The 13639-nt window shown below is 41.1% G+C and overlaps 1 protein-coding gene across 3 annotated transcripts in view; it reads right to left on the bottom strand.

Moving 5' to 3' along the window:
* Window positions 1-1949: 1949 nt before the first annotated feature.
* SPATA1 (spermatogenesis associated 1) overlaps window positions 1950-13639 on the bottom strand; it is a 39541-nt gene continuing 27851 nt past the window's right edge. For 2 of the 3 annotated variants that reach the window (XM_089780486.1, XM_089780485.1), the window contains 7 exons: window positions 13166-13289; window positions 12942-13002; window positions 10544-10661; window positions 8719-8844; window positions 6117-6295; window positions 4899-4997; window positions 1950-3002 (listed from right to left, as the gene is read on the bottom strand). In XM_089780486.1, the coding sequence (XP_089636612.1) occupies window positions 2898-3002; window positions 4899-4997; window positions 6117-6295; window positions 8719-8844; window positions 10544-10661; window positions 12942-13002; window positions 13166-13289 (812 nt within the window). In that variant the 3' untranslated portion in view covers window positions 1950-2897. The remainder of the gene's footprint in view (window positions 3003-4898; window positions 4998-6116; window positions 6296-8718; window positions 8845-10543; window positions 10662-12941; window positions 13003-13165; window positions 13290-13639) is intronic. The other variant, XM_075936356.2, reaches the window with a different exon arrangement.

The following is a 13639-nucleotide window of genomic DNA, read 5'->3' as shown; positions in this document are numbered from 1 at the left end:
CGGGGGGAGAGAGGGACCAGCTGGGAGGGGAGTGCGGATGGCTGGGAGGAGGGGGGGGGCTGGGAAGCAGAGCTGGTGGGGGGAGTTGGGGGCTGACTGGGGGAGATTGGGAGAGGAGGGGAGAACTAGCTGCTGGAAGCAGGGCTGGCAGCGGGGCTGGCCGGGGAAGATTGGGAGGATAAGTAGGGGAGCACCGACTGGCTGGCCAGGAGGGGGCAGGGGAAGGAATCAGCCGGTGGGGCGCAGGACTGACCTGGGCAGTGCAGCTCCCAGGGCGCTCCCGCCCCCCCGCACGGTCCAGACAAAGCGTGAGTCAGTCCGGCTGCAGCTCCACCATGCGCTTGACCATGGGCTGGGCTGCCCCTCCGCCTCACACGCAACCGGGGCTCCCAGCGCCGATCGCGCCCCACCACCCAGCCCCCACCCCCCCCACCAGGCTTCGGGTGCCCAGTCGGAAAACCAGAAAATATCGGACATTGCACGTCTGGTATTTTCTGGATTTTTTTTACTGGACAGAGCCCCCAAAAAAACAGACTGGTAGAAAACCAGACACCTGGCAACCCTAAGACATTAGGGTGTGCCTGGGCATACCCCATATGCACGCCAGTGATGCTAATGCCAATACAACTCATGCTAATGAGTCCCTCATTAATTAGAATATTTTCTACTGAAAAAACTTAGTGTAGACAAAGCCTCAGCTAGTTGGCGATGATCACAAATTGTAGCCATTCACCCTTGGTGCTGCCTTAAAATCCTGTGAAACCGGCCTTCGCTGGAGGAATTTCAGCAATATAAGAGACTGGGGAATTTCTGTAGGGATGAGAAAGGACAGTGCCTCACTCTACTCCCCTCCCACTATTTTGTGCCATAGTCCCATGTAGTGCTGCTACTGGGGAAAAGGGACACTGCTGCAAAGCCATAATTAACCCTCCAGACCTTACACTTGTAAAAGGGCAATTAAGGCCCTTTGGTTTGTGGTCTCGCTCATCATCTGCTGCTGTATATATTTCCATTTGCGCTTATTAAAACGTTAAAAATGAAACACTTGAAGCTGATTAATGAATTAGAATTTTAAGTAAACTACTTATAAAGCTCAGTTTTCTGTATCACTTACTGCAGAGCATGGACCCCAGCAGCGCAGAGTCCCAGTCCCCTGTGTTTATTTATTAAGTACTGTTAGGCTATGTCTAGACTGGCATGATTTTGCGGAAATACTTTTAATGGAAAAGTTTTTCCGTTAAAAGTATTTCCGCAAAAGCGTGTCTAGATTGGCATGGGTGCTTTAGCACAAAATGTGGTTTTGTGCAAAAGCATCCATGGCTAGTCTAGATGCGCTTTTGCACAAGAAAGCCCCGATCGCCATTTTAGCCATCGGGGCTTTTTTGCGGAAAACAGTTCTTCCCTGTCTACACTGGCCCTCTTGCGCAAGAGGGCTTTTTCCTAAGCGGGAGCGTGAAAGTATTTGTGCAAGAAACACTGATTTTGTGCATTACAAAGTCAGTGCTCTTGCACAAATTCAAGAGGCCAGTGTAAACAGCTGGCAAGATTTTGCGCAAAAGCGGCTGCTTTTGTGCAAAATCTTACCAGTCTAGACGCACCCTTCCTGTTTTTCATGCTGTGTAAATGGAAAAGAAACAATCGCTTCCTTCTGGAGTTTGAAATTTAAATTGGTCCCAGACAATACAATTTAGGTTCATAAGATTCAGGGCCTTGAAGTGCAGTAGGGTTGTAGTTGTTTGGTTCATTTGTAGGGAAGGCCTTATTGGAAGGATTAGAGACAGGTTGGTTCACAAGATTAAGACTTTCTCCTTTGCAAGAACTTTCACATCCTATTACTAATGTCCAATCTGTTTGTCACTTGCAATAAATAGTATATCCTTGTCAGTTTTGTAGCCACTTCACATTAATCTCTTGTATTTTATTGTGTTGCTTGAGCTAATATCATTTGGAATTGAGCGAAAGCAGGAGAGCATGGAAAAATTTAACATGGAGGCGGTACTACATCCTTTCCAGAGTTTTGAGACTCCACTCTGGAACATACATGCCTGTTGCCTCCACTCTGAACTTGGTTAGTAAATATAATATGCTTTACATGTTCTGTACATGTTTACACGGTCATCTGAAGAAGTGGGCTGTGCCCACGACAGCTCATGACACAATCTAAATGTTTTGTTAGTGCTACCAGACTATTTGTTGTTTTTTTAAGTTTATAATGGTCTTTCATGTAAGTCAGACTTTGATTATATTTACAATCTCATGACTAGGACAGAAGCACTTAACTGTTGATGCATCTACGCTTAAGAGAAGGAAAGTAACTATAAAAGAGGAAGCAAATTTACAATTTTGGGTATTTTTCTTATTTTGTGTAATGGTAGACTAATTGATATGATAACTTAGAAATAGGTATATTTACAGTGTTTGGATTTGAAAGCACAATGAACTAGATATCTGAAACCAGATTTTTGCTGCCCTAGTTCTGTAAAAATTGCTGTTTTATTTATGGGTTAAACTAAGCAATATGTGCCTCAATAAACCTCCCAAAACACTTTTATTTACAATTATGGGTTGAATTCAAATTATAATTGCATATTGATCTTCAATATATAAAACTGTCATTATGGTAATTCACTATTTGAAATATAATGTGATTTCTTTGATTAGCTGTTTGTTAGTCAAAAATAACCACACTAATAGGTTAAATTGCATGCCTTATAAGTGTAATTGAATTAGTTACAATAAGAAAATTGAGATTTTAGGGCATTTAAAATGAAGAAATACAGTTCTCATATAGTACATGTTGAAAAGACTGTTGACTAGGAACATACAAACAAATACAGTGAAGTGACATGTTGAGCTTCTAAACAATATATTATGGAATCACAAGTTATGTTATCCTTCTAAAATGTTGGTGTTTCTGACTGGAGTATTAAAGATGACTGAATTTTCTTCTGGGCCAGCTCTGCTCTCAATGCTCGTAAATCAGAGGTTGCCTGCTTTCTCATCTGCAAAAGAACTAGTGATTATTTAAGGAAGATTATGAAGTTGAAGATTTATTATAGTTAACTTTTACGTGGGTCAGATGGATATAAATGTGCCTTTCATCTTTAAGGCCCTTTGATTCGAAATGGTTTTAATCCTGCTTTTCTGCATGTTTCCTTTGCTGTGTCATCATTAAAAGTAAAATGCTAAAATCCTTACTCCAATCAACATCAGTAGGAGTTTCCCTTGTTAAGGAATGACTACAAATTGACTATGAATCTCAGACTTGCTTTGCATAACTGACTAGTTCTCTTCTAGAAATACATTTTGCTAGTCTTTTGAGTTTTGCTAACAATGCACAGAAGTATCTCTCACACTGTAGATGATGAGGCAAAGGGCCAAATTCTTATTTTAGTTGCAACAGTATAATCCACATTGATTTCAGTGTTATATTCTGAATTCACTTTGCTGTAACTAAAATTAAAATCTGGTTCCAAGTAGGGATATAAGCGATTATTGGACTATCCAAGAGGGACTAGTGACTCAGAAAGAGGCAGTGGGGAGGGGGAAGGGGAGCAGAAGCAGAATGTTGTTTGCTGCTCCCTGTCAAAAAGGGAAACTGGCAGCATCTATAACCAGATGCTAGAAGTCTAGTTTCCTGTAGTAACTGGCTGCTCCAACCTGGGTGGTGGGAAGAGCAGCAGCTGCTGGAGCCTGCAACTCTGCTCCCCCCTCTCTCCAGCCCAGCATGACACAGAGAACAGGCTGGCTTCCTTGACCTAGCTCCAATAGGAATACCTGGGGGGGGGGGTGGGGGTGTGTGTGTGTGTGTGTGTGTGTGTGTGTGTAGGGGAGTAACTCGTCTGCCCCTCCATGCCCCACTGTGTCCTGATGTCCCTGGCCCCTTACTCAAGAGGCAGACTTCCCCACAATGCTATACCTCAGTTTCCCCACCCCAGCCATTCACTCCAGGAACTGACCCTACTTCCTATGTCCCAATTACCCCATCATGACCCCTCGCTCTGTGGTTTCCCTGGCCTGGTATGGTCTAGTTTCCCAGCCTCTCATCCCAGGGATCAACCCTTACATCCTGCTGTGCCCTGATTTTCCCAGACCTTTGTTTGATGAGCTGATATCCTCTAGACCAGTGTTTCTTAAACTTTTTAAGACTGAGGAACACCAAACAATATTTTTTTTTATGAGGAACACCAAGGATTTTTTTTTTAGAAAAAAAAAAAAGGGTTGCCTGTCCCTTAAAGGGTGGCCATTTTGAATTCTGTTGTTCTCCACGGCACACCAGCGGGACACAGTTTAAGAAATACTGCTCTAGACTGCTCCTTTCTTTGCTGTGCTTCCCAATCACCAAGGGGCCCGGCTCCGCACAGCAACAGCACTTCACCTCTCCGCAATCCCCATGGCGGCGGCAGCGGGGTGGGAAGAGGGAAAGCTTGGGACTTGGTAATGGAAAGGTGCCCTCCAAAATCCTAGGCCAGACTGCACAATTGCTACAGTTGGGACTGGCCTGCGGGCTGGAAGTTTGAGACCGCAATGAGGCTTTGTTGCTTTACCTTAGCCACAAAAAGCTCAACACTTTTCATCAAGGTGGTTTTATTTTTGCTGGTAAAACAGCAGAGTTTTGTTGACAAAAGTAGCATTGTAGTGTTTTCTCCTCCACTGTTTTGTTGGCAAAAGTTGCCTTTAGGTATAATTTATAATGTAGACTAGACCTTAGTTTATGAAGTTCATGGAAAATGTAAAAGTCAGGTTTGTAATTTTGCTCAAGTGAAAGCCACAACTAACACAATCTCTTTTCAAATACTGTTTTAAAATTCTCAAATATTTGTTGGCTCCAGATTATTAGAAGAAAAAAATGTGCAGGCTGTTTAATTTGCAGGCTGGTTAGAATAAATGCAAATTACCTTAATTTCTATTATGAGTTTCATTTTTGTATTATCCAGCTTTTGCTTCAGTTGATCAATTTCATGCTGCACTGTTGTAACCTGGATGATCGTGGTGTTCTATGGGGAAGAAATCAAAAGCTTTTATGAAGCTCAGCTATATGTTTTTCTTATCATTGTAGTTATTAACCACAGCTTTTCTCCCATAGGACAGTAATCCTATCAACTCTTCTAAGCTTCCTACAGTTTGACTTCCCATCCCCTAACAGCCCACTCCCCCATCAAATGTCCTGTTTTGTAGCAGTCTTCTCTCCAACGAAGGACAGGTCCCTGCATCAGCTAGGCCCTGCCAGTCTTCAGATGACCAGGGTGCACTCACTATTTTCCCAATCCCATTACTCATTCTTCTGCCATTGGTCTTCACAACTGCACTCTGTCTATGGCTTCATGAGTGTCTCATTCTCATCCATATAATACCATTACCATGTGTCAGTCAGGAAGACACACATTCATGGAAAGTACAGATTAAACAGAGCATTTCACCTCTAGAATGGCAGCGTCATATTTCAAACATTAAAAAGCTTAGTTATAATGACAATAAGTGTTTTCAAAAGAAGGGGCCAGATCCTTAACTGCTGGTCATCAGCAGAACATCCTTGAAGTCAATGAAGCTGAAAAGGACACGTGTGCTAGTCTTTTCCTGATGCTTCAGGCCTTTGAAAACTTCTTTATATCCCTGTGTCAATATCTCTGCATTACATCCATGGCATGTAATGCAGATATTGACACGGATACTAACATTACAAATTCCCTACTTCTTCAACCCAGTAGGAAGTGTCCAATCTTTCTGCATGAATGTAAAGGGTATTTGTGCCTATTGCTGTGCTGTACACAAAGACATTTGAAACATCTTTACACTAGCAAACAAAGTGTGATATGTATGATTCATTCATGAAAAATCTCTGTTATATTAAAAATACTAGTTTATGCAAAACTAAACTAAATTTTTCCCAATGAAGGAAATGACTCCAACAGCCCCTTGCTACACTCTTTCTTTGTCATAGGGAAAGGCTCAAGTGGTGGAAGCTGCTGAAGGTTTCCTCCTTTGCCACAGCCATTTGTTGATATGCACATACTTTCATGTAAAATGAGGTACGCAATGTCTATGAAACACTGGGCAGATTAAGTAATTTGTAGCACAAGAGAAAGGAATTGACAAATATGAACAAATGATATTACCTTGGTGTTTGCAATGTGAGTTAAATTGTTTGGTCGTTTCCTGACATCTCTGGCTTCCAGCTTCAACAGTAGCTGTTGGTAGTAAAGCTCTAAATCTTGTCGCAGTTTATTTAAAATATCCTCTAATGAAGCTGTAGCTTTCTTAGTTTCAAAGTATTTCTTTTTCCATGCATCACGAGCTATACAGGACAAACGCAGCACTGCTGTTCTTGATCAGGTTAATATACAGTACATTAACCAAATAATATTTATAATAATAATAAAATAATAATAATAATAATAATAATGAATAACAATAATTAATAATAAATAATTAACAGCACACAGTACTTGCATAATGTACTTCAATTTCAAAGCAGTTTACACAGGTCTGAACAATTTAGCATTGTTTTTTAAAATCAATGACTCCCCAGTCTCTCTGTTATTGAGGCAGGGGGATAAAAGTGTTGTTACCCTGATTATGCGAATCAAGGACAATGGAAACTAATTATTACACTACCTAAACAGTTGGGTAGGGGTAAGCTCTACCCTGACATCTGGTGGTGAACTGTGGCGAGTGGTGCAAAGAGACTTCAGGGGCTGATCCCAATTTGCATAGACACACCCACCCTGTCTAGTTTGTGCTCACAGCAGCCCAAACGGTCACTTTGGTCACTGGGGATCCCACAGTGGACAAAGTGACCATTTAGGCTGCTGTAAGCACATACTAGACAGGGTGGGTGACCCTAAACCCCATGGCAGAAGTATTTAGGTCCATTTCTGACACCCCTGTGCCACTGGTGGGACCCGTGTGAGGACACACACAGGTTATTGGAAAGTGGAGACATACAGGGGGAAGATGTCCAGGGCACCCTGGACCCTCCACTGCTAGAACTAGAAATGCAGGGGCCTATGCCAATAGCCGAGGGGCCCGCAGAGGAAACCTCACTATCCATTGCTCAAGAGGATGTTTCCCCCACCACGGGAACAGAAATTCTCAATAGACGAGACAGGGTAATAAGACCAGTAAAATGGTTAACTTATGATGCACCTGGGGTGAATAGTGAGGAGCCCATACATTTACCACACAGGCTTGTACAAGCTAAAGTGGGCTTCCTGAGGCCCTTTGGGGGGAAACAGTAGTGGGTATAGTAGGGGGTGTGATTTGTCGGGATAACAAATTCTTGGCTGGGGGGAGGATGTAAGCGGGGTCAGGGTAAACTCTACCCTGACATCTGGTGGTGAACTGTGGCGAGTGGTGCAAAGAGACTTCAGGGGCTGATCCCAATTTGCATAGACACACCCACCCTGTCTAGTATGTGCTCACAGCAGCCCAAATGGTCACTTTGGCCACTGTGGGATCCCCAGTCTCTCTGTTATTGAGGCAGGGGGGATAAAAGTGTTGCTACCCTGATTATGCGAATCAAGGACAATGGAATGGTGGAACTGTTTATGACAGAGGGATTCGCCATAAACTAAGTAGCACTCGCTAGACAAGGGGCATGGGTTCCAAACCCAGCCAAATTGAGAAAGACCTTTGTACCTGGTGGTAAGGCCCTGTCTGAGGGCCTAAACAACACTGATTGCATGAGGAATAATGGTAGTTTGAATAAGAAAGCCTAATTTGAACTACCTACTCTGTGCTGCGTGTAGCTATGGGCACAGAGTCTGTACTAATGGGGATTTAAAAATGGTGGTGCCTAGCAAGATGCAAATGAAGCCTGGGATATTTAAATCCTGGGCTTAATTTGCAACTCTGAATGACTACATTAACCACCCTAGTTCAAACTAGGGTGGTAGTGTAGACATACCCATAGATATTTATGAGAGTACCATTGAGTATCAATGGGAACAGGCATTTTAATCCTCAACCTCTCTACTACACTTATTCACAAAAATGAAATATTTGACAGGTAGGCTACGTCTACACTGGCATGATTTTCCGGAAATGCTTTTAATGGAAAAGTTTTCTGTTAAAAGCATTTTTGGAAAAGCACGTCTAGATTGGCAGGACGCTTTTCTGGAAAAGCACTTTTTCTGGAAAAGTGTCTGTGGCCAATCTAGACGCGCTTTTCTGCAAAAAAGCCCCGATCGTCATTTTCGCGATTGGGGCTTTTTTGCGGAAAACACTACTGTGCTGTCTACACTGCCCCTTTTCCGGAACAGTTTTCCGGAAAAAGACTTTTGCCTGAACGGGAGCAGCATAGTTTTTCCAGAAAAGCACTGATGATTTTACATTAGATCGTCAGTGCTTTTCTGGAAATTCAAGCGGCCAGTGTAGACAGCTGACAAGTTTTTCCGGAAAAGCGGCTGATTTTCTGGAATAACTTGCCAGTGTAGACACAGCCGTATTGTTTATCCACAGGCCCAACCTTAGGGCAAGGCGAGCAAGGTGGTTGCCTTGGGCCCTGTGCCTTCAGGGCCTCGCGCAGCCTACCACGTGCCTGCCCACGGCGCAGCCAAACACAGTGTGCCACATTGGGCCCCGCAAATTATTTGGCTGGACCTGTTTAACCAGCTGCAATCTCTGTAATTAAGCATGTATTATAACACTAGATAGAGAAAGGCAGATACAATTTTCACATTTACTTTCACACAGTTATGATACAGTTGAAAAACATACCCTGATATCTCCTCAGCTTATTTTGTTCAAGCAAACCTCTGACTTTCTTAACCAGTTCCTCTCTAGTTCTTTCCATGTGCCGTCTTTCAGCCTTCATTTGTTTCAGCTGTTCAGCCATCTTGCTTGCTAAAGAAATGACAACCTATACTTAGTAAAGTCTGAATACGAAACGTGGAAAAGGCAAGTTTCAGTGAAGTGCAAGTGCCATAAAGCATACCCAACTTTTTCATTGTGTATCCCTTGCAGGAACATAAAATAAGGATTCCCATTTAGCATGCTGGTTTCTGTGAATCTCTTTATAGGCACTTAACTCTCCCCATCTCATGCCTTTTATGCCAAACCTGAAAGCTTAACTCAAGGTTTTGAATTCCAGGCTGCCTAAAAGTTAGATACTGCAACTATTAAGTCCTCTTCTTGAATCCAGCCCTTGCTGGTGCAAGAAGTGTAAATCATACCTGCCTGCACCAGTCTGGCACACTATATAAAAGGGTGATGTAAATGCAGAATGCATCAGTCATTTATAAATGCACAAATGAATTAGAACGAATGTTCATATTAAATGCATATACATGACTAAAAATATATTTAAAAGGAAGGTGCGAGAAACATGTTACAGGTATTGAAAACTGTTGCCAGATAACCAAAAACTGAAGAGGGATAGTTCTTGCTGAAAGCATTTTGCTAAATATACATACTGCAGCAAAAGGGTTGATAGTGGACAGGGGTAAATTCAGAAAGGGGGACATAGACACCAAACTCTCTTGTGAGGCACCCAAGTCCAACATTTAGATGGCAAGGGCATTCACAGAACCACTGCTCAGCTTTGGGATGTTTAGCTATCGGGAAATAGAATAGTCAACTAACCACATGAATTCTTAGCAGTTAGTCAACTATTCTACAGTCCATGGGGGCAAATTCAGCAGCCAGTGTGCTCTGACCCCACTTCCGGGGAGCCCCACTGCCACCTCGTACTTTTGCCTCTATCAGAGCAGCAGTGTGGGGAGGCAGGCGGAAGCTGGTCTGTGAAGGGAGCCTGTTTAAAAACCAGCAGCAGTGCAGGGTAGAAGCAGCCCCTATCCATGCGGAATCTGGTAAGCACCTGCTAAATCGAATGCTGAGGATGGCCCCGTTGACTGCAGAACTCCTTGCAGTTGTGAGGAATAAGGGAAGTCGACAGGAGAGTTTCTCCTGTTGACCTCCCACTCTGGGGGCTGCTCCAGAAAATTGATACAAGGTATGTTGACTCTACCTACACAATTCACATAGCTGAATGCGTATCTTTCATTGATTTTTCTCTGCCAGTGTAGACGTGGCCTCGGGGTTTTGAATTCCATTAGGCAGCAGGCTGCCTAAAAGTTACATATCACAACTGTTAAGTCCCCCTGAAGTACAAATTACACCTGCCTGCACCAGTCTGGCAAACTGCAACCAGGGGCATTTAGTTACCTCCATTGCTCTAGTTATGAGTTTCTGTTATTGGAAATTAGCTCTGTGTTAATAGTTGGAGATCCACAGTGATCCTTTTAACAGTCATCTTAGCAACATACCACCTTAAGCCAGTGCCATCTTATGTAGTCCCCCTAAAACAGAGGAGGTCACAAAATCTTTGTGTCATTATAACCTCCCACTGGTGGTTTTTCAGCCACTGAGAGCCTCTGCCAAATTCTGTGCCATTGAAGTGATAAGTGCTTGCAATTTTTAAACACCAGTTCAATTTTAGCAATAGAACTAACACTATGCACTTATAAATTCAACTTTTAAAATAAACATTCACATCTTGAATAAATATTTAACTCCTAGTGATTTCTTGGAAGCATATACTTACTCTCTGTTTGAAATATGGGAACTTGAATTCTGTTTACAGAAAGAGCCAGCAGAGGTGGAGCAGGAGGAGAAATGTATTGACTTGAATACTCAAGATGATTCACGTTATTCTGATCTGTCTAGAGGCAAATGAAAAATATAGAAACTCATAATATTGACTCTGGAATATCTGTCCTATATTTAGAGAATCATTTTTAATCAAGTTAATATGCACAGGGGACCAAACTCAGCCACCCTCTTCATCTGTGATCCCTGATAAGAATGCATAGGTGAATGGGAGGTTTGAATTTGGCTTAGCCTTCTTTTTTTGTGTTGTCAGAAGAAACGTCTACTGAGTTCTGTCAAACAGACCTCTGCAAACCAAATAAAGGCAATAGGGTTGCACAGATAAATCTAATGGCAGAAGTAAGCTTAAAGAACTTTAAATTCTGGTGATGATGGATGAGAAGAAAAGAACCTAGCTTCTTTCTCACGTCCAGGTTGAATTTTAAGGCTGATGAAAAAAATCTTTTTATTTGTCAATTGAGAACATTTTATATAGAAATCATTGAGCTACGTCATGAAGCTCCACAATGCTAATTTTATAGAATCTCATTTCAGAGAAAACTGAACATTAACATTTCAGATAACTTTTATGAGCTGTCCATTTTTCTAACACATTTTTCTGAGAGAGATCTTTTGAAACTCTAGTGAATCTTTCATTATTCCTGACAAACATACTGAGTTCAAAGAGTTGTGGTAATCTTTTTTATTATTTAGCTTTTGGCTTATTGATTTTTATGCATGATTATCTTTTATCACTAATAAAATTAAATAAAAATGTAAATATGCATAATCACACACTCTGCCTGTATAATTTATGATAGTATAAAAAGAACTTGTACTAAAAGTCGCACTTCATATACAATGCATCTGGCATGATGTTCCTTCTGACAACTAACAATCGTTTCCTTAAAAAAAATATAAAAGAAAGAACTTTCAATTGCTGTGAAGTAGAGCTGTGTGAAAAAGAAAAAGTTGGAAAAAATTGTAAAAATGTGTGTCAAATATTGAATTTTTTATTTTTTCAGCCACCTATACTCTAAACATAGCAGAAGTCACAATAGCAGTTTTTGTATTGTCTAGTTCTTTTCTACAAAATTAATTCAACTAATGATCAAAAATCACTCCACTGCAGAGAGTGTGACTGTGCTAGTTAAACTCATTTGATCCCTAATGTCAGAGTTTAAGTGGTACTCCATGCCACAGATGCATCTTCTGCACTGTTTGAAAGATGCTCTAAATTAGACTTTATAGACATACTAGAGGATTTACCCATCATTGCTCAGGTCCTTAACTAAAATAATTGTTTTCTTCATTAAATCATTGCCCTGGGATGGGGCTGGAGATGGGAGGTTCAGCATGTAGGCTTCCCCGGGGACAGAGGACAACTCCACACCTATGTCACCACAGCAGCTTGGAGCCAGGTAAGAAGCACCTCTCTATGGTTTCTGCAGCTGCAGTGGGCACAGCCAGGGAAGGGGTGCATATCACTGGCTGGGGGACAGACAGATTGTCAGACACATTAACAGACAAACTCTCTCAAATATATAGCATATAGCTGTCCCTTTCTGTACTCCTGCCCCTTCCTGCCTTAGTGGAGGGCTATGGCTGTCCTCATACCCATCTCTGGCCCCTTGCTGCCCTCCTGTGGTCATTATACAATATAACTGTCTCTGCCAGCAGACCCCCTCCTTTCCATTTTATGAGAAAAACTGCATTCCAGGCACATTCCATTGTCCTGGTACAGCTGAACTCTTACCTTGCTTTAAGTTATGTTAACAGGAAGCTGCATGCGTACCAAATTTGGTGGTCCTAGCTCTTACTGTTTAGGAGTTCTTGAACAAACAGACTCACAGATAGATGGGACAGACACACAGACACACAACCCCACCTAAATACATAGTAGATTATCCCTGTTGCTTCCAGAAGTCTCAAAATAAGTGGGTTTTGATATTATACTTCCATGGCATTTGTACTTACACTTCTAAATATTGCCAGTAGGAAATGGACACTAATTACTAAAAAGTAATCTTTAATGTAAAAAATCTATATTTATGGTTGGTAGTTGGCAAACCCAAACTCAGTTAAGATTTAAAAAACTATCATAATAAATCATACATGTTGTTTCTATTAAATGTAACAAGTTGCTAGTCACTGTAATGCCTGCTTTTGAGTTTATTCTTTGCTTAAACAGTTGTTTATTTTCATTTGCAAATTTTTTTCAAAGCAGAATCAACTTTTTTCAGTTACACTCAAACCTACACTTGAATAATACATCTTCATAACCTGATCCAGCAGAAATGAAAATTAGGATTTTTTTCCTGGTGGAAGAAATGGATCTATCTTTGAAAACATACCTTAACATCCCGTTTGACATCAGTATCAGTCAAAGATGCTCTAATTTGATGCTGCTGAGGGCTGAAGATAAAATCAAAGTACCAAGTGAAAATAAATTTTAAAAACTTTAATTTATGTTAAATTTAATTAAAATATATATTTTTCCAGTTTCAGTTGATAGAAGTCCTTAAAGAAGATTCTACAAATGAAATATTTTGTCAGCATTACTACTCACTATATTTACCTTTTTTTATTGTGCAAATAGTCCATGTCTCCATCTTCCAATGATTCTGGAATTCCAGAATCCCTTGTAGTGTTTCTTCCCATCCTGATAGCATTTAGATTGTCTCTGTTTTCCATATTTGCACCTGCAATTATAGGGATTTCTTCTACAGCAAAGTACAAAATTTTTAGGCTACATATACAATGCTCAAGAGTTCCTTTGGACTTTACTAGCCTACCAAAAGAACCAAGTTAAAAACAGGTCTAGTTAGCATAATTTAAAAAAACTTTGAAAACTCATTTCACTTTAGGGAAATTAAAATGAATCTGTCAACTATACTGCATACAAATATGATTTTGGACATTTCCTGATTTTATCATTTGAAAAAAAGAGAATCCAGTCATTTGCACTTCAAAGACAGGAAGCCTGCTATAAATATTAGCTTTCAGTACTCAGCAGCCATACCATATTAGATGAAAATGTGTATCTGACAGA

Source organism: Pelodiscus sinensis, chromosome 9, assembly GCF_052426305.1.
Source record: "Pelodiscus sinensis isolate ZL-2025 chromosome 9, ASM5242630v1, whole genome shotgun sequence".
Classification (NCBI taxonomy): Eukaryota; Metazoa; Chordata; order Testudines; family Trionychidae; genus Pelodiscus; species Pelodiscus sinensis.
This window is presented reverse-complemented; position numbering and strand designations above follow the sequence as displayed.